This window comes from Giraffa tippelskirchi, chromosome 10, assembly GCF_054371585.1.
Source record: "Giraffa tippelskirchi isolate mGirTip1 chromosome 10, T2T-mGirTip1v1.2.pri, whole genome shotgun sequence".
NCBI classification, from domain to species: domain Eukaryota; kingdom Metazoa; phylum Chordata; class Mammalia; order Artiodactyla; family Giraffidae; genus Giraffa; species Giraffa tippelskirchi.
In genome coordinates, this window is record NC_137284.1 from 38,370,706 (window position 1) to 38,392,147 (window position 21,442).

The 21,442-nt window shown below is 48.0% G+C and overlaps 1 protein-coding gene across 2 annotated transcripts in view; it reads right to left on the minus strand.

Annotated features, from left to right (window-relative positions):
• ME3 (malic enzyme 3) overlaps positions 1-21,442 on the minus strand; it is a 215,641-nt gene that overhangs the window by 68,412 nt on the left and 125,787 nt on the right. For both annotated transcript variants that reach the window (XR_014067404.1, XM_081536355.1), the window contains exon 5: positions 7,651-7,726. Coding sequence is in view for 1 of the 2 variants with exons in the window: in XM_081536355.1 (XP_081392481.1) it covers positions 7,651-7,726 (76 nt within the window). In the remaining variant the exon portion in view is untranslated. The remainder of the gene's footprint in view (positions 1-7,650; positions 7,727-21,442) is intronic.

A 21,442-nucleotide genomic window follows, 5' to 3' on the forward strand; every position in this document is an offset into this window, starting at 1 on the left:
ATCTCTGACTGACATTTAAGGCCTTTCATAATCTACATCCAATCTACTCTTTGAATTTCCCTTTTATGCATTCCATGCTCCACCCAAATTGAAATACCGCTAATCTTGTATAAGTTGTGTGTTTTCTAGCTTACATGCTATTTTATACCTCAATCGCTATATCTCCTTGATCCAAATCCTACCATCCTTACATGTTTCAAGGAACAGTTCAAAAGACACTTCCCTCCATATGAAGCTTCCCTTCTGGAAGGTATCACTCCCAACTCTGAATTCCTATAGCATTTTAATCTCCATGGCACCGAACCCTTTCTTCTTTGTATGATAGCTATATCTATGTCCTTGTCTTTCATAGCAACTCTTTAAGGGCAAGTAAAGGATCTTGTCCTCTTTGATTTTTTAGTACTTGGGACCTTTGATTCTTTAGCACTTGCAGGCTTGGGACCTTCAATGCGACATGAACTCAGTAAACGATGGACAATGTGATTGATTCAACACAGAGAGCAAAGGCTCTTTTCCATGGGACTGAATTCAGGCCTGGAGTAGACAAGCAAGTTGAGAGAGAAGATGCTGCCTCATGTTTTTTCATGACATCAGTGGACCTGGGGCTGGGACCACAAGAGTGGAAAGAGTCAGAAGGCTGAGGGCAAACTTGAGCTGCATCCTGGGGTTTCAGAGCCTGGCAATGGCTACCCCTGAACCACAGCATCACAGTTCCCACGTCTGGATGGCTTTTACAGCTCGTGACCCCTTGGTATTTCCAGTAACAGGAAGAAGATTCGGATGACTGGGGGACACTGTGTCCCCCCTTTCCTCTGTCCACCCAGCTTCTGACTTATTGTCCACCTCCCTCAGCCTGCGTGGACCCGGCGGGGCTGACCCAAGACCAATACGAGGACCATGTCTCCTGGCCTGCTCCGGCTCTGGTTACCCTGGGCTTGAGGCTCTGGGCGTGGGCTGCCCTCAGCACTGTGTGCGAGGCCCTCTCCTTCCTCCTCCTTCTCTTTCCTCCTTCTTGCTCACCCTTCCCATCTCCTCCTCCTCTCTGCCTCTTTTCCTCTCCCTACAACAGAAATAACACCCAGGCTGTGGTTTCAAATCTTGGTTCCATCCCTCACCAGCACTGAACCTAACTTCCCAGTTGCCTTGTCTGTAATATGAGGATGATAATAATTCCTGCCTCTTGGAGGGTCGCTGGGAGAAGCCAGTGAGTTCATCTGTATAAAGCGCTTAGCAGGATGCTGGCAAGTGGATGCGGTGCTGTGCTGTCCAGACCCATTTAGAGGAGAAAAGGGGTCATTCCCGAGCTGTACTTTCAGCCTGCTTGGGTGCCTGCTCGACTGCGGAGAGCCACCTTGACCAAAGTCACGCTCCGTTCCCAGGGCAGCGGCCCACAACCAAGGACCGATGGAATCCCTCATCCCAACTCAGGATGACAGAAGAGCCATCCCCACTCCTGAACCTCCTCAAGCGCTCCGGGCCCCCCACTCAGCCCAATGTCTCCCTCTCCTCTGTCCTGCCTCCTTTGCTTCTAGAGGCTGATCCCAAGAGCCCTCCCTAATACGCTTATCTCCATCCAAGACAAATGTTTCCAGGGAAATCTAAATTCTGACACTGACTGGGGCTTAGCCCATGGTGGGTGAGGGCAAGGCAGGCTGGCACTTGGCACTGAGTCTGGTCCAAGGTTAAAGGCCCAAGTGGCTGGTGCCCATAGGCAGGGGATGCTCCCTTGGCTCCAGGGCTCAGCTGCCTCTAGGCACTGTTAGCTGTTAGGCCTGGGATGAAGGAGGGATTTGGGAGCCTGGGAAAGCTGTTGAGAAAGAGGGCTCTTCTGAGCCGAGCCTTCCTCCCGGCTCGGGGCGATGGCCTCTGTGGGAAAGAGTCAGAAGAGCAGTTCTCAGTCCCCTCTGTGATTTACACCGCAGGGCTCTGGGGACGGGTGGGGTGGAAGGCTCTCCCTCCATGCGTGAGAGGAGCCCCCAGTACCCCACGGTCCCCCCAGCCCGAGACCATGACCTCACTTCCCTGACAGCCTACTCCTCTTCCAGCTCTGTTTGCAGGTCTGCTTTCCGGCTGGGAACCCAGAGAAAGTCCTCTTTTATTTTCTGAGTTGTTTCAGAAGCATCTCTCTCTCTCTCTAAGGACTATCTGGCTTTTCTTCCAAAGCTGTGGTCCCACTTTATATACCCATCGACAACGAACAAGAGTTTCAACTGCTCCGTGTCCTCGCCACCCCTCCTTTTACACTTCCTGCCACTCTGATGGACATGCTGTGGTAGCTCACGGTGGGTTTTTTAAGTTCATTTACTTGTGTTTGGCTGTGCTGGGTCTTCGTGGCTGCCCTTTGGCCTTCCCTAGTTGTGCTGAGCAGGGGTTACTCTCCAGTTGCGGTGTGCCGACTCCTCTCTGTGGAGGTTACTCCTGGTGCAGAGCACAGGCTCTAGGGTGGGCTTCAGTAGTTGCAGCATGTGGTTCAGCAGTCATGGCTCGCAGGCTCTAGAGCACAGGTGCCATAACTGTGGCTTGTGGGCTTAGTTGCTCTGCGGCGTGTGGCATCTTCTCAGACCAGGGATCAAACCCATGTCCTTGCACCGGAAGGTGGATTCTTCATCACGGGACCACCAGGGAAGCCCACAGAAGTATCTCTGGACCACCCCTCCCCTCCAGCCAAGAGGCGAACTACGTGAGGATCCAGAAAGACCTGCGGCTTGAAAAGCTCTGCCCGCCCTGCTCAGCAGCCGGGCTCTGGGTGGCAGCGACACTTACTCGCGGGCGACTGTGGGCATCACTTCACATCAGCTTGCTCATCACTTCACATATCGGCTTGCTCATCTGAGAAAATACATCGCCTACCCTTCCCTGTCTCCAGGACCCACCTGGGCGATGTTTCAGAAGCACTCCTTACCCGACTCTGAGCACAGTGTGGAAATCAGAAGAAATAACGAAGAGGCATCTCTGTCAGCACCAGAACACCATGGAGAGGACACTGAGCAGAGAGCCCCTGCTAAGGGGAGGAGACCTTCATCTTCTCTTTTAGGGGCAACAGGAGAAAACACACCAGTAAGCAAGAAAGGCTGTGGCTTAGAAGATTCTGAACCTTTGGAAGGGTAGCCCTGGAGTGAGAGGGACGCACTCTCCAGAAGAATGCTGTCATGGGGCAGGGTGGCGACTGGGGGCAGCCTGATCAGTCCTAACTGACTTGTGTGGTGTGCGTGTGTGTGTGTGTGTGTGTGTGTGTGTGTGTTAGTCACTCAGTCATGTGACTCTTTGCGACCCCATGGACTGTAACCCGCCAGGCTCCGCTGTCCATGGGATTCTCCAGGCAAGAATATTAGAGTGGGTTGCCATTCCCTTCTCCAGAGGATCTTCCTGACCCAGGGATCAAACCCTAGTCTCCTGCATTGCAGGCAGATTCTTTACTGTCTGAGCCACCAGGGAAGGCCAATTGACTTGTACACACGACAAACCATGGGCCCAGTATTCACAGCTCCTGGCTTTTCTAGAGAAGTCAGAAATCCAAGGTTTTAAAATTGCGGTTTTGTTTTTTTCAAATGAAGTCTCTTAAATTTAAAATGTTGCCTACAAATTAAAAAATCTCAAAAATCACTGAAAATCAATAGTGTCTAAGAGCCAAATCACCTGGCCGCCCTTTTGTGGTCTGCTGTTCCCAGGTGAGGGGACATCCTCCCTGGCCACCCTCAGGCCTCTGCAGTCTCTTCGCTGCCCCGCTGTGTGTGCTTACGGCCCTTTCCAGCAATGGCAATGCCCATCCCAGTGCCCTTCAGTGTGGTACAGACTTCATCAGAGTTGGCCCTCACAATTTCCTGCTGTGAGATCAGAGAGGTTATCGGCACACACGGCAGGTAAATGGAAGATTCAAGACCAGAACCCAGAACCCAGAACCCACATGGTTGCCTGGTTGCAAAGCCAGAGCTGACTCTTCTATATAGTTTCTAAGACTGACCTCAGGGTTTCTGCAAAGTGAAACAGCAGTACTGCGTGGAGGCGAGGACAGGACCCCAGGGATTCACCTATCCACTCTAGGGTACCGCAGGGTGAGTGGTCAGGCAGTCAACCCTGTTCCTCATTCCCAAACTCCTCTCTTCGGCAGCACAGACATCGAGTCTCAAAGTGTTAGCCACTCAGTCATGTCCAGCTCTTCGCGACCCCATGGACTGCAGCCCACCAGGCTCCTGTGTCCATGGGATTTTCCAGGCAAGGATACTGGAGTGGGTTGCCATTCCCTTCTCCAGGGGATTTTCTTAACCCAGGGATCAAACTTGGGTCTCCTACATTGCAGGCAGATTCTTTACCATCTGAGCCACCAGGGAAGCCCTGTTGGACATTTTATTTACAGAGTCTCAAAGTGTTAGTCGCTCAGTCGAATCGTTTCTGGATCAGTCTAACTAGACTTCAAGCTCCTTGAGATGCCTGTACACCGTCTTTAGCCCCAAGCCCTCAGGGAAGTCTTACAGAATAGATGTTTGCTAAATGGCTGTTGAACGCTGGTGAATTAGATGTACTGGCTCATGCAACTCACGCTTTCCCTAGAGGCACTGGATGCTTCTCCTTGTCTGAGCCCTGCCTCATCCCACCTCTTCCAGGATGACCCCAAAGCCACTGTTTCTCCTCTAAAATCACAACAGGTGCTGTCTTCAACTCTCTGGTAAGTAGCACTTAGTACCTGGAAGGTTCTTAAAATATGTTGGTTGAAGTCCACAGATACTGAGCACCTAAGGATCTAGTTTGAATTCGTATCTCGATTTCCCAAGTGGAGTGAAGCACTTTGGGGTCAGGGTCCGTGTTCTCCCCATTCTGCACTCCTCGAAGCAGAGCTCCGGGTGCAGTTTTGTAAGTTATGCCCTGACAGGAGGAGAGATGGGAACCTGAAATCCAGCCCATGAGCCGTCACGGCCCTGTGTTAGTCTGGAGGAAGGAAGGAGCGCTTTTTTCCCTTACTGGTTAAGAGGGGATGTCTTTTCATCATTCTTTTAAACCCCCTATAGCAGGTGGCGCTAGGGGTAAAGAATCCACCGGCCAATGCAGGAGACACAAGGGAAGTAGGTTCAATTCCTGGGTCAGGAAGACCCCCTGGAGAAGGAATAGGCTACCCACTCTAGTATTCTTGGGCTTCCCTGGTGGCTCAGACAGTAAGGACTCTGCCTGCAGTGTGGGAGACCTGGGTTTGATCCTTGGGACGGGAAGATCCCCTGGAGGAGGGCATGGTAACCCACTCCAGTATTCTTGCCCGAAGAATCCAATGGACAGAGGAGTATGGAGGGCTATAGTCCATGGGGTCACAAAAAGTGAGGCAGGACTGAGCAACTGATCATGCACGCACACACACACACACAGCTCACACAGAGCTCACACAGAGGCACCACAGATGTCAGTGCAGACCTCATGGTTCTGCTCCTGGCACAGGCCTGGTATCTGGAAGGTGTTCATCAGGTCCCTCTACTGAGTTCATTTGATTCAGCAAGCATCTACTGGGATGGACAAGTCTCTCCACAGCTGAATCGTGCAGGAAGGAGGAGAGATTAGCCTGTAGGACCTCAGAGCCTGTCCACACAGGGCAGGCTGGAGTTAACTTTCCATCAAGTGAGCTGGCTTCCCTTAATGAGCTCAAGATTTCATTATGCATTCATCCTAGACACACCCTGGGAACTTGCTTCTTCTGAGACTGGGACCAAACCCTGCAGGGTCAAGACCTGCCTGTAACCAGAGTCTAAGAAGACAAGCAGGAAAGAGAGGCACCAGGCACATCATGTGCGTGATTGCGTGCTCAGTCTGGTCTGACTCTTCTCGACCCCATGGACTGTAGCCCTCCAGGCTCCTCTGTCTGTGGGATTCTCCAGGCAAGAATACTCGAGTGGGTTGCCATGCCTTCCTCCAGGGGATCTTCCCCACCCAGGGATCGAACTGAGCCTCTTCTGTCTCCAGCAGTGGCATGTGGATTCTTTACCACTGAGCCACCTGGGAAGCCCCAGGGCACATCACACCCAGATGGAAATGTTCTAACCGAGCTCTTCACTGAGGTCAGGACTGGAGTCCAAGGGCCCTGGCTGTGGCGCCAGCCTGGCTCCCAAGAGCCAAGGTCCTGTCTTACTTGCTGTGGTTCTGAACACCACCAAGCCCCAAGAGGGCCAGAAGTGGGTGGAACACGGGAGGGGTGGTTAGAGAGAAGCTGTCCTTGGGGCCCAGTGGGGGGAGGTGGCCCAGGGAACTGGCTGGGAGGGAGGGAGGGAGGCAGAAAACAACTGTCAGCCTCTGTAGCCTGATGGTGGGCTACAGTCCATGGGGTCCAAAGAGTCAGACACGACTGAGCGACTAAACAACAACAAACACGTACAGCACTGTAACGGGTGCTGGGAGCACAGTGCTGGAGCACAGAGAGATATCCTGTCCCAGGGGGACTGATAAGGTGATAAAATCTGACCTAAACTATTACTTAGTTTCCTTTTAAGTATATTCGTTTCTAGATACAATCTTCACAAATTTGCAATACAGGATTATAGAATCATAGATGTGAAGAGATATAGAGGAGATATTCCTTTAGCCCAATGTCTTTCTACCCTGAGTTGTGGTTCACGTCTCTTTTACAATATCCCCATCAAGTGATCGTGTGGTCCCTCCTTGGATACCTCCAACAATAGGTGATTTACAGTCCATAGGATTGCAGAGTCCGACATGACTGAATCGACTTAGCACACACGCATGTGTGGCGTCATTCAATAAAACTTGTTTGCAGAAGTGACAATGATCTTGGAATCCAGAGGCCCTGAAATCTTCCACAAAAGTTCCCAAGAGAGGAGATCTGGCTATACAGCCAGGGCTAACAAGTTTCTTCAAAGCTGCACCAATTTTACCTTATATATTGTATCATTTGTTACATAAAAAATACTTTCTCCTTAAATGTTTTGAATAATAAAACTGGAAACAGTGCCAGGTTTGTTTTGTCACTCTGCATATACATCCTTCCCCCACCCCACTTCATCCTCCTGCCCAACACATACACTGCTGTGCACACCCAGGTGTGAAGACATTGCTCATCATAAACCTTTTCTCTTGGTGCAGAATGTCCCTGCTCTCCATCCTAGTCCCTCCAATGCCTGACTGTCCAAACGTCACCCCTCAACTCAATGCTTTGCTCCAATGTCACCTCTTCCATGAAGTCTTCCTAGATTACCCCGACTAAAAGGAAAGTCTCTCACTGAACATCCCTAGTTCTCCTGTGTGCCTCATTAATCTCTGATCAAGTTTCACCTGTTAGTCTTTTCTCTCTCTCTCTCTTACTTTTCCCATGAAAAGTTAGCTACCTGAGAAGAGGGTCCATGCTGGACTTTTCCCTGAATCCACCAAGGAAACCAGCAGTGAATATTCAGAAAATACTCAATACATGCACTAGTAGTACTATTAATTATGATGATGATGATGACAGACAATTTCACAAGGGTATGTGGTTAATGCAAGCCTTCACTCCATGGTGCATATGTGCTTGGCTGTAACTGGACTAGGGTCTGGGACTGGGGGAATGGATTTGGTGTCCTGTCTTCAGTGTTGCAATGGCCCCTTTTATAGCTCAGAATGACTACCTCAGGCTGACAGGATTCATCCAACAAGAGAGAAATAGCAAAAAAAGCAGGGTCATACCTTAATATCGTCTTCTGGCCAAGAGTTCAGCATTGTTGCAAGGTGGCCCTTGTCATGAATGGTGATAAACAGCCCACTAGGAAAAACAAAACACACACACACACACAGAGACCAGTCAGACCAGGAACAGAGCAGAGACCACAAGTACTGTATATCATTGTGTTACTTAACTTTGGCCACAGATCTGGGCTGAGGGGGTCCCTGTTCAAAGTCCAAACAGTTTACAACACCCCGCACTGGGTTTCCTTCAACTGCTCCCCACAGGGGAAAGGCTCCATGGGGCCAAGGGATGTATTCACCTGGAGTCTGTGCTCTCCAGAGCCTGTTCCTTTCTCCCCCTAGACCAGGTACCCAGGACCCCAGAATTATCTGCCTGAGTGGTCCCAGGCTGCTTTCAGGGGCTGTGTGGGTCTCTTCTCTGGGTCCCTCCTTCCAAGGACAGACCACACTGCAGTGGGTGGGGCCCAACCCTGGGGCCATGACTGGAACTTGGACATGTGGGCAGTGATGTCCAGATACACGTCCACGTGGTCCCTTGCCGTGGAGGATGGAGCTGGGGACAGAAAGGAGTGGGCTGCTAGCCACGAGCCTATTTCCTCTGCACCACTTGAGTCTGAGAATTCTAAATTCAAACTTGGCCTTCCAGACCATAGGAAGATATATTTGTAAAGCAGGAGGATGAAACATATTCTACTTAACAGTTTATTAGCTTGACTTCGAAATTCTAATGTTTGGACCTAAGTCTGTGGGTACGAATTTCCTGTCCTGGGATCAGTAGTGAGAGGGCATGAATGGTGCAGAGGATGGCAAGTGGTTTGGACCACTTCCTTCTTTTCCCCTTTTTGTTCTTTTTACCAATGCACCCGAGAGAGAGAGGCTCCTTTGACTTGTGAAGTACCCAGGGCCAAATACTCAGTCTGTTTTTGCCTGTGTGAAAGGGTTGGGGAAGAATGTGTTGGAGGTGTGGTTCCCCGTTCTACTTGCCCTGCCTAAATAAGACTGCTTCCCCAAAACGGCTGCCACAGCTTCATGAGGTGCTTGGATTTTGTGACCCATTACTGAAGTCATGCCCTCGTCAATACTGTAAACACCGTGGACCTGCTCTTTGGTCCCGCCAGTCTTGTGAAACCCTCACCCTTAAGAAAACCCACTTTCCGCTCCCTGTGCCTTCCCAGCCAGGCCGCCGAGGGCAGATGGAGACAGTCCTGCTACAGGGCAGACTGATCATACCACCATCCACTCAGCGTCAACCCATACAGACTGTCAGCATTGATCAGCCTCCACGCCTGCAGTGTTTCTCTGATCAAAATTCACTCTTTTCACTCTTTGCAAATACTGTTTCAACTTCTTTGCTCTCAAACCTCCATCTGCCTCACCTTTCCCCTCACTGCCCTAGTGACCATGTCTGTGATGTCTCAGGAAGCATCTCTTGTCAGTTTTCCACCAGCGAACCCATACACTTCCATATCCACAGCCAATTCTCCTGTTCCAGTGAAAATTACAGAGCCTGAAACAGACAGAAACTGGAGAGGAATCTACCTCTGAAAGCAGGAATTATACCCTTCGAGATTTGCCAATCTGTGGCTTTTGCTTGAGGGCAGTCTAACACGCAAGTAATTTGGGGCAGCAGAAAGCCTAAGTTCTACTAGTTTGAGGTGTCAGAGAAGTGAGTTGGAGCTGGAAGAGCACTCAGAAAGCAAAGGGGAAAGTTCTGGAAGGGAAGGAGATGCAGAGAGGATGAACATCCAAGTTTGTGTATAAAACCTGCCCAAATAACTGGCTGATGATTCAATTATACATACCCAAGGGTCTGGCAAAACAAAAACAAAAACAAAAAAAACCTGTAGCTGGACACAGAAAGAACCCAGCAAAGATTTCCACTGCTGCCCATCAGTAGGAAGAGAGTTTGGAATTTGAGTCCAGCCTACTTGGACTCCAAAATCACTGTGGATGGTGACTGCAGCCATTACATTAAAAGAGGCTTGCTCCTTGGAAGAAAAGTTATGACAAACCTAGATATCACATTAAAAAGCAGAGACATCACATTGCCAACAAAGGTCTGTATAGTCAAAGCTATGGTTTTTCCTGTAGTCATGTACGGATGTGAGAGTTGGACCATAAGGAAGGCTGAGCACCAAAGAATTGATGCTTTCAAATTGTGGTGTTGGAAAAGGCTCTTGAGAGTCCCTTGGACAGCAGAGAGATCAAACCAGTCAATCCTAATAGAAACCAACCTTGAATATTCATTGGAAAGACTGATGCTGAAGCTAAAGCTCTAATACTTTGGCCACCTGATGTGAAGAGTGGACTCATTGGGAACAACCCTGATGCTGGGAAAGACTGAGGGCAGAAGAGGGCAACAGAGGATGAGATGGTTGGACACAATCACCCGAATCAACGGACATGAATTTGAGCAAACTCCGGGAAATAGTGAAGGACAGGAAAGCCTGGCGTGCTGCAGTTCCTGGAGTCACAAAGAGTTGGACACGACTCAGCAACTGAACAACAACAACAAAAATAAAAGTTACTCTTCTAAGAAACAAAACAATCCAGATTTCACAGAATTCAGGGTACAGAGAGGTCTATTATAATAGCCTGCGTGTTAGACACTATCCATAATAAAAAATTTAAACAAAATAAAACAAGAAAAACATCACTGAACTCCAAACTATTCTTGACTTCCACGTTCCTTGCCAAGACTGTTTCTTCCTTCTCCTCCCTCCCATAGCTAAACTTCTTGTAAGCACTGTCTACACTAGCCGCCTCCATTTTTTCATCTTCCACTGAAACATGTCTTTACTTAATAATGTGCTGCCAACACTGCTCTTGCCAAGGCCACGGATGAGGTCCACTCCAGAAATACAAGCAGCCTTCTAGTCTATGTCTTCTTAGTCTTCTCAGCAGCATCTGACGCTTCAAGCCTCTGGCTTCTGTGACTCCGCTCTGGTGTTTTTTCTACCTCTCAGGCTGCTCCTTCATAGTCCCTCCTGCTGGATCATCCCACCAGTAGGTGTTAGAGTTCCTCCCAAATTTGCACTGCCCCATTCTCCTTCTCACTCTTCTTCTTTCCCTATATGATCTCATCAGTGCCCAAGGCTTTCAGCCAGTGACTCTCAAAGATCTGCAGACCAGAGTTTCTCATCTTTGGTACTACTCACATTTTGGGTGGGATAATCCTTTGCTGTGAAGGGTGGGGATGTCATGTGCGCTGCAGAACGTTGGGCAGCGTCCCTGTCTCTACCCACTAGATGCCAGTAGCACCCCATGCACTGCTGTGAGAGCCGAAAACCTCTCCATTGTCGATAAATGTTCCCTGGGGAGAAAATGTGCCCCTGATTTTAAAGCCATTGTTCTAGACGTTTACATTTAACTGCCTGCCTGACATCTCCCTTCGTATGTCTCAAAGGCACTTTAAACTTCACCTGTCCAAAACCAAATTATGATCTAAAGTTGCATCACTATGACTCAAAGACAAGATAAAACAAATACCCAAGACAAATCTGATTCTCCTCTCTTGCTCCCTTTCTCAGTAACTATTTCCCTCAGGCATGTAGTTTAACAATCTCAGACCCCTGGAAGCATCTTTGATACAGTCTTTTTCCCCTTTTATATAACCCCTTGCTAAGTCCTTCACTTCTACTCTGGAATTAGCTCCTGGTTCATATACTTCTTTCACCCATGACACCACTGACCTGGTCCAGACTCCCAATATAGCTGTTCCCTAAAGCACCACAATAACTTTGTCACATCCTCTCTTGTCTCTACCTAATCTAGTATCTATACAAAAGAAAGAGTGATGCTCTTGAAATCAAAGCCTTACTGTTTTTTTGGCTATGCCTCTCAACTTGCAGGATCTTAGTTCCCTGACTAGGGATTGAACCTGGGCCATGGCAGTGAAAGCACCAAGCCCTAACCATTGAACCACAGAGAACTCCCAAACCTTACTTTGTTATCCCCTGTGATAAATATCCTTCATGTCTTTCCATGGTTCTTGGGACAAAGACTCAAGTCCTCAGTATGGTCCACCTATGAGGCCCTTGACAAATTCTTCACTTTATCCTTATTTCTTTCTCCAGTCATTGACCACACTGGCCTTTTTCCATTCCTCCATGTGTCATGATTTTCTTAATCCATGGCCAGTTCATACACTGTTCCCTTTGCCTGGTACCCCCTGCCTCTGCATTCTATCAGTATGTTTAGTTAATTCCTACTTACTTTCCAGATGACTTCCAAGTCAAATTTGAGGCTCCTTGTTATAATTCTCAAGTATCCCATCCTTACACACACAAACCTATTACAGTTATTTGTGTGGTTATTTACTTAATATGCTACCCCCATTAGACTGTAAGCTTCATTGTGGCTAGACAAGCATTTATTCTGTTGTTGTTGTTGACCACTGTATACCCAGACCTAGGCCATGATAGATACTCATACATAATTTTTGAAGAAGTAAGTGAACCATGAGGATGGTTGAAGGTTGAGTGATGAAAGCTGTAGAGTTGGGTATAAGTTGGGTGTAAGTTGGAGTGAAAGAAACTCTCATGTGGGCTATGTTGTATCATGCTCATGGGATCAGTGTGCTGGGCTGGGTGGCATTGGGCTGTGCTTGTGGCTCAGAGTGGGGAAATGCATCTATGAAGGCAGGGGACAGGCCAGTGGGGAGGAAACTTCCAGAGCCTAAGACTTGGGAGTTGCCAGGCTCTTTCCACCATGTTGACTAGGGACAACGTGGGTCTTCGAATTAACCTACTCATTAGGTTTGAGAGCAAGTTTCAGGCTTTTTCTGGGCTACTCTGAAATGACCACAGGGCACTTAGATGTATCCATCAAGACAAAAACAAGCATCAGATTGGTTTCTTGGAACTTGTTGCTAAAGATCATCTCTATGCAGTTTGAGTTTGGAAAAAAATCACACTGTGTTGATAATGATGAACTTCAAAGACTGCCCTGGATGAGAGAAGCAGTCACACGTGGTGGGCATCCTGAAGTTTAAATACTGGTAACTGCCTTGGGGGCTTCCCTGGTGGGCTTCATTGGTAAAGAATCCGCCTGCAATGCAGAAGACACTGGTTCAATCCCTGGGTGGGGAAGATCCCCAGGAGGAGGGCATGGCAACCCACTCCAGTATTCTTGCCTGGATAAGGCCATAGACAGAGGAGCCTGGTGGGCTACAGTCCATGCGGTCGCAAGGGTAGGGCATGACTGAAGTGACTTAGCACGCACGCACGCAGGCACCTGCCTTGGTGTCAGCAGCAGGGTAAGCGGGCCAAGTTGAGCCTGTATGCCTGGGACCTTTCAAAGAACCACCCTCTCTACTTCCAAACCAGCTGCTGCTCTGAGGTTTGGCCCGAGGAGGCCTTGTTAGGGACTGTAACTCTTCCTTAGCTTCTATTTTTCCACAGCTGCAGCTTGATATTCATAAGCAATTTCCGCATCCCTCCCCCCTCCAGGCCGTCTGGAGCTAGTCACGTGGAACAACAATGCTAACCAAAGGGCCCATTCTTTTCAGCTGGAAAAACCAGGTCTCAGCCCAAGGCTCACTGATGACTCACCGAGTGACCTTGGGGAAGTCATTTACTCACATTAATTAATCCCTATGATGCATTCCTGGCCTCTAGAAATTCTTAACCCTGACCTGTTTTGGAAATGTCCCTTAGAGCCAAACAACTTCTGTTCTCAACATTACTTTTTACCAGATAGAGGCTTAGTAATGATACTTAGCAAAAAGCTCACATGTTAAGGGATAAGATTCAGGCACCATTTTAGACCTTAGTAAAGCTCTCATGTGATTAATTCTAAACACAGGAAAAGTATGATTATGGAAATAATCAGCTACATTAAAATAGGCTCTCTTTGTGGCAGATAAGAAGAGGGTGGAGGGACATTTCAAATGAATGTTTTTAAACTGAGATTTGAGCTACAAAAATTTCAAAAGATGACTTTTTTCTTTTTTGCATATATCATTTTATGCTCTGCAGAGATCACAGTGAAAAAATAAAACTGAAATATATTAACAGCTTTTAATGACCTCTCAAAGTGCATTTCCATCTATTACATAATTCACAGCTACCAATCTTCCCCAAAGGATTGCCCTGGAAGAGGATTGTGAGATATCCAGTCCAAAGACTTCACTATATAAACGAGGACATGGAAGTTCAGAGAGGTGAAGTGATTTGCCTGAGGTCACACAGCTCACAAGCAGCAGAACCTACTTGAACCAAGGTGCTGAGTCCAGTGCTCTTTCTGTTGCCCCAGACCACCTATTCTTTCCAGAGACCTAGTTCCCAATGAAGAGCTAGGGACATGGACCAAAATGGAAGCATCATAGATGCTCATTGGGACCACTGATGAAAGATTTCTCTTGATGCATGTTGGTGAGGAAGTAAAATGTGCAGAGTGAGGGATTATGAGGTTAAACAAATGGACTATGGGTTTTGGCGGGATCCTAAGGGGAAATCCCTTGCCCATCGCTCCACCTCCTAACCAAGTTGAATCTAGACCAGCTCAAAAAGAATATACTTCCAGGGAGAAAGATCTCTTAGATGCCCTCAGCAATCTATTTTCAGGTTTAACTACTTCCACTCAAAGCAGGGCGGGCATTAGTTTTTCCAGCAACATATGGTGATGGGGTTGGTTCTTATCTCTGCTCTCATGAGGTTCTGACCAAGTGAGAAATGCAGATGCTCACTTCTCTGCATTCCTTCTTAGTGGCTTCAGGAAGAATACTTCAGTGCCTGGGAGGGGCACTGACCCACACCTGCTCAGTCTCACCAGAGATTTCCGGCCCTGGGCACTAGCATGGGGATTTTCAGGGATTACTTCCAAAAAAACAGATCACTAACAGTGATGAGAGTGCAACTGACTCCAGAGAAGTTCAGAGAAATGGCAGGGGGAGGTAGCAGAGAGGAGGGGTTAAACGTACGTGCTCTGCAGCCACAGAATCTGGATTCAGAGCCTGCCTGCCTTGGCTCCTCACTGGCTGAGTGGCTGTGGACAGGTTACCCTTCCCCAAGCTTCAGTTCCTTATCTGTAAAATGGAGAACTTGACAGCAGCTGCTTCATGCCTTTGTTATAAGGATCAATTAAGACAACACATATTTAAAGAGTTTACTGTGGTGCCTGCTGGTGTGTAGTAAGTGCCTGGCAAATGGCAGCTCTAGGAGTTGCTGAGTTGGTGTAGTTAGTGGTTAGGAGTGCAGGCTGGGGAGTCAGCATCCAGATGCTGGCGAAATGCCTAGTGAGGAGCCGGCTCATTGTAAGTGCTCAGGAAACACTTACAGCTAATTATTAATTCATATTTTAGTGAGACTTATACCAAGTCAATGTGCATGCTTGTCAGGAACTAGGGTTGATAGTTAAGTGTGTCTTTGGTGAAACAGGAAGGCAATCAAAGTTTGGCAGAAAATCTTGCAGTATGAGGGTCACCAAATGAGGGCAAAACAGAATTCTTTGGTGATGCACTGTTGGGACTGAAAGTTTCCATGTTCCCTGCAAAAACTAGTGTTCAATAAGGATGAGATCAAGGGCAGCCTGAAAGGGAATACACATCACGGAAGAGCAATATTCATCCACTGAACAGGCTCTTTGATATCTCGGGAACCCTGTTTAGCCCTTTATGTACATCATCTTATTTCTCATGCAACACTCTCAGATGGGCTTCCTCCCCATTCTGTAGATGAGACTGAGATAGAAGCGATGTGAAGGCAGAGGTGAGGTTTAAACACAGGCCTCTTGGGAGTTTGGAAACGCGGCTCCTTCATGTGTGTGATTTGGGACCAGTCACTTCAACTCTCCGTGTCTCAGTTTTCCCTTCAGTAAAATGGGAACGGTGGCTTCTCCATTACGGCGTGACCGCGAGGACCAAGCAAGGCGCATTCACACACACTCTGTACCCTGTAAAGGCCTGCAGACATGTGAATCTTCATAGCTGTCCGGCCTTGGGATAGGTCAGACAGCTGCGAGAATCCTGGGAACTCTATGGGGGTTCTGAGAGGGGATGGGGGGTGGTTTAAGCGTGCTGGCCTCTCTGGTTTCCTGGCGGCCCTTTCCGGCTGAATGGGGTAGAATTTTAGGTGCCAATTTGCTCTCGGTCTGTTTCAATCTTCTCTGGGTGGAGAGGGTGGAGAAGAAGCCACCCTCTCCCACAACCCTGCCCCCTATGCTGCCCTGACGGCTGGTGTGGTGCTCTTTGTCTATCCTGAGGCACAAAAGGAGGCAGGAAGGCAGGGAGCTCCAGGGAGCACTGAGCCTGGCTCCACTGAGATGCACAGGCACTTCCAGCTTTTGAGTGAATTGCAGGCTGCCCCAGGGACCCCTAGGCGCTGAGGACCCTGCAGTGAGTAACCTGAGTACTCTTCAAGGCTAAAGACTCCTCTGAGCAATCAGAACAGATGCCCTTGGCTGCTCCTGGTGCTGTGACGATGGGCCTCCGTCTGAGAGGCACTCATGGGAATGTCTCATGTTAACAGCCCTTAACTGGAACAAGAAAAAAAACAAAAATAACTTTGGCTACTGATTACTTTCCCCAAGTTTTTCCTGTTTACTTCAGGGAAACAATTTTGAAATTTCAGGAAAGAAAAAATAAATATATATATAAAGAATCCAGCAAGCTGCCAACCTATGAAATCAGGGCTTAAATGAATATATGCTCTGCTTTACAGAACATTCCTGAAAAGTTGTGAGTCATGTCCACCTCTTCGAGGCCCTATGGACTATAGCATGCCAGGCTCCTCTGTCCACGGGATTCTCCACACAAGAATACTGGAGTGGATTGCCATGATCTTCTCTAGGGGATCTTCCCCACCCAGGGATCAAACCTGGGTTTCCTGCATTGAAGGTGGATTCTTTACTGCTCAGCCACCAGGGAAACAAAATACACCTAAAACGATACTATATGTGTACTTTGGAGGTTACTGTTTAAAGGGAGACTGCAGAGAATTGTCCATGAACATAAATCACTGTCCCCTGATTTATAGCTTTCACCAATTTGGGCCTTCCTACTTTGGTTTCTAGAAACAGAACCCAGGTTCCTTCTCAGCTGATGCTTGGACATCAGGGCCTGAGAAGGAGTGGCTGGAGACGGGAGGCGGCCCTCTCTCGTACAGAGTTCTGGGCTAAATGTGTGGCCAGGGAAGGGGAAGGATTCATGCCTCACAAAAATGAAATAACTCCTTTATTCTCTCACATACTTAACTCATTTGGCCTACAAGACATGTATGTTTGCTCCAGGTACGACCTGACACTTAGGGGTGCGTGTTGAAAGCTAGTATGTGATTCACCGTCTGCTCCTCTGCCGGGGTCATCGGTACTGTTCCAGGGAGGCCACCTCGGGACCCAGGCCTGGACTGGGGATGATGCTGAGCACAGGCCTCCAGTGACCCACGGGTCATGATGCAGAAGCACGGAATAAGCTTTCAGGACTGTGCGTTCCACAGCATCATCTAGCCATGGCACACTCTTTGCCACAACAGCTTTCAGAGATGCCCGTTACGTAAATTGAGATATTGGCGCTCTGGGTAAAGCAGAGGTGAGAGCCTTCCTTCTTGGAGGATCTTTTCATTATTCTTCATTTCAGCAATCACTGTTCCTACAAAAGACCTCAGGCAGTGACATCAGAGGAGAAGAATTCCTATTTGGAGCCGGCGCTATAGCATTGCAGGTTAGTGACTGTTATTTAGAAAAGTATGTCTTTAGTGCATAGCTCCTCCCTCTAGACTGTATGTTCTATGAGGGCAGGACGACATCAGTCTTGTTCACTGCTGTAACCTCGGGGCTCAGCATAGCACCAAGCATACAAGTGCTCCAGAAGACAAATATGTGTTAGGTATGCTTAGCGGTCCAGAATGTGGGTGCTGAAATGAGACAGAGCTGAGCCTTTATAGTTTTAGTTATAAACTGGGCATACAATAAAACCTATCTCAACGTGCTTCTGTGAGAATTCAATGAAATAACAGATCAGGCACAGGGATAGTGCTTGGCATGCAGTAACCACTCACAAATGGTGGCCAATACTGGTTACTTAGGCTAGGAAGCAATAACATATCCAAATATTTTCTGGGTGACAGAAAATTCCAAGCCAAGAAAATAAAACAATTCAGAATTGAATTGTGTGCCTCCCTCTAAAAAGACATACTAAAACCTTAACCCCTGGTGCCTTCTGTGGAAATAGGGTCTTTGCAGATGTCATTAAGATGAGGTCATTAGGTTGCTTCCATGTCTGAGCTATTATAAATAGTTCTGCGATTGACACTGGGCATGTATCTTTTGGAATTATGGTTTTCTCCAGATAAAATAAAAAGAAAAGATGAGGTCATTAGGGAGGTCTTTTATTCAAAATGGGGTTTCCCAGGTGGCTCAGCAGCAAAGAATCTGCCTGCCAAAGCAGGAGACACAGGAATCACGAGTTCAATGCCTAGGTAGGGAAGATCCTCTGGAGTAGGAAATGGCAACCCACTCCAATATTCTTGCCTAGAAAATTTCATGGGTAGAGGAGCCTGACGGGCTACAGTCCATGGGGTCACAAAGAGTCGGACATGACTGAGCATGCACACACTTCATCCAAAATGACTGGTGTCTTTATGAAAAGAGGTGAAGACAGAGACATACAGGGAGAAGATAGCCATGTGGTGATGGAGGCAGAGATTGGAGTGGGGTGTCTACAGGCCAAGGGATGTCAAGGACCGTTGGCAAACTACAGGAGCTAGTAGGAAGGACTTTCCTCTACAGATCTCAGAGAGACCTCAACTCTGTTGACACCTTGATTTCAGACTTGCAGCCTCCAGAACTGTGGGACAATGAATTTCTGCTGTTTTCAGCCACTCTGTTTGTGGTACTTTGTTACAGGGAAGCTAGTACACCAGTATCCAATTTTTGTGCACTGCCCACAAGCAGGGGTAATCCTGATTTCTTCTCTGAACCTGTCTTAAAACTCAGTCTGTTGGAATTTTGTCAGGGCAAGTGCAGGAGAGGTTTCCTCCCACCCACAAAGGCCTAGAAAGGACATCACTATCTCCATTTTCCATCAGGAGCCAGAAAAGTCGCTTGAATTTTAGAATTCAGTTACACTGAGAAAAACAAAGATAACGCTCACTTAGGAGAATGCTCTTTCTTGAGAAAAAGACTCTTAGCCCTTATCTCCGCCTGCAGAGGAGGGACCCTTAGAAGTTTCCTAAAATAGAAGTGAGAAGAAAAAAAAACCCAACAAAACCCACTCAAAGAGACAACATTCATTTAGGCTTCCTGGCACCAAGTCTAACAAAAAAAAAGGAGAACTTAATTAAAGCGGGGTCAGTGACATCAGGCAAACCCCTGAGGCCGGGCTCAGGAGGAGGGACGTGAGCTTTCAACTTGGGAACAAAGGCTCGCAGTTGCCACGGAACCACCATTCCGCACATTTTTGGCAGCAAGGAAACCTGGCCTCCGAAAGCACGCAAGAGGCTATTTTTAAAGCCTAGCAGCAGCCTCCGGGACTCAACAGCGCAGCTGGAGAAAGTAGGTCGGAGAAGTCCCAGGGCCTGGCGGCCCAGCACCTGGCGAGGCAGGGGGTAGGCGCCCTGTCTGGGAGGAGTTAAGCATCACGTTTTCCCCTGGTTCTGTGAAACGTCCGCGGGGGAGTGTGAATAAACGGGCGGGGGAACACCTATCCGTGGCAGGTGACTCACAAGCCTGCCTTGGTTTTAGTTTCCATCTCGAGGGACATTTTGGCTCTTTTAACCCACTGAACCATAGCTCACCTCCCGGCCCTCATATACCCCCCTGCTGTTTCCCCTTCTGTCTCCCTCGGAGGTAGGCAGGTGTCCCCTTCCACCCTGAGATGACCTCCTTTCCTCCTGGCCCTCCAAGATGACAGTAAGGGGAGGGTGCCTGTCTTCGCAGTGAGGCATAAAGGTGGGAAATGGAGTTCCGACCGAGCGACTCGACTCCCACAGCGGGGCTGAAGTGGGCGGGGGCTTCCTTGAGGGTACCGCCTGCCTTGCCCCCAGCGCTGGCTTCATGCACCCAGCTTTAGGCAGCCAGCACGGTGCTGGGATCCTGGGAAATAAGGAAGAATGGGACTTTACCTCTGATCCTGTGGAGTTTTTTGTTTTAGGCAGACTAGGGAGAAAAAAAAGAAAATAGAGTATAATGGGGAACAATGGAGATGCGATTGGAGGATGGGGAGATGATGGAACAGGCAACCTCTGGATGGCTCAGTCATAGTGAAATAGCAGCAGAGCTGGGCGGGGAGCCCCCACTTTGGGGCACTTGGGCCCTTCCCTCTCACGCTCTCTCTTCTTGCTGCTGTTGGACGGTTTCTTTCAAGTAGACCTGAAGCATCTTGAGAGAAGGGACCGCATCCTCCACCTTCACTGATGTCTATGGGTCCCCCCAGTACAGCCCTATAAACATCGTGTCCACTTCAAAAGGGAATCTCTGAACACACTCCTTTCTCTCCTTCTCTGTGTGGGAATGGAGTGGTTGGGAAAAGGGCACTAGAAATTTTCCACTAGTATATCCAGCTATGTGAGTGTTAAAGTTATCAGATGTCTCTGAGCTTGCTTCCCCACCTGAAAGACTTATCAATAGAAGGTAGGTCACATAACCTCTAAAAATCTATGATCCTGTGACATAATCTGGGCTTCCCTGATGGCTCAATGCTAAAGAACCTGCCTGCCAATGCAGGAGACCTGGGTTCTATCCCTAGGTTGGAAAGATCCCTCAGAGAAAGGAATGGCAACCCACTTCAGTATTCTTGCCTGGGAAATCCCATGGACAGAGGAGTCTGCGGGCTACCGTCCATGGGGTCGCAAGAGTCGGACACTTAGATATTAAACAACAACAATGACATAATCTAGCAAGACCTAGAATGGTTGCAAAACCATGAATTTGCAGGTAGACAGACCTGGACTCAAATCTCAGGTCTTACCCTTATTCGCCATGCAACCTTAGCAAAGTACTAACCTCACTGAGTGTCAGTTGCTCATTACTAAAATGAGGCTCGAGTTAATAGTTAAATCCATCTCACTAAGCCGATGTGAGCATTAAATAAAATAAGGTCACAAGTAGCTTCTTGAAAAATCTTAAATGTAAGATGTGTTTCTCAAATAAATGAATGTCAGTTTCTCTCCAAGAGACACAGAAATGCATGCTGTGGTTCCTAAGTAGGGTGACCACATATTCTGGTTTGCCTGTGTCTTGACACAATTATTTATGTTTCCTTTTCACTCTCAAAAGCTTACAGAACTGCAGGTCCAGCCTATTAAATTCAATACTGCAAACATTTATTGGGAACCTAGCAGGGAAAGTCAGGGTCATTTTTTTGGTGGCATCATTTGAACCTTTTCCCAGTGTAGTCTTTAAAGTCATTAATATTAACCCTACTGGCAACAAGCATCTGTGAAGTGTGTAGTAGCACCAACAGTCTTTTGCTCTCTATGACTTTTTGGAACAATCGACAACATACCCTGTGCCAAACTCTGCAGAGTGGGTGTTGAATCCAGACAGAGGATGGAGCCTTCAAGGCTCTAAGCCTATAAAACTCAGGCTTGTCTTGGCTCCTTGAGGGCCTGATCTTTGGCCTCAAGTAAGTCATGTCATTTTTACCTCAGTTGTGATAAGTAAAATGTAGGAAAGAGAGAAAGAGAAGAAACCAGTATTTGTTTCATTCCTGCTGTGATCTCAATGTGTCCCTCCCTATGCTGAAATCCTAATGTCCAATGTGATGGTATTAGGAGGTGGGGCCTTTGAGTGGAGTCCTTCTGAATGAGATTAGTACCCTTATAAATGAGGCCCTGAAGAGTTCCCTAACCCCTTC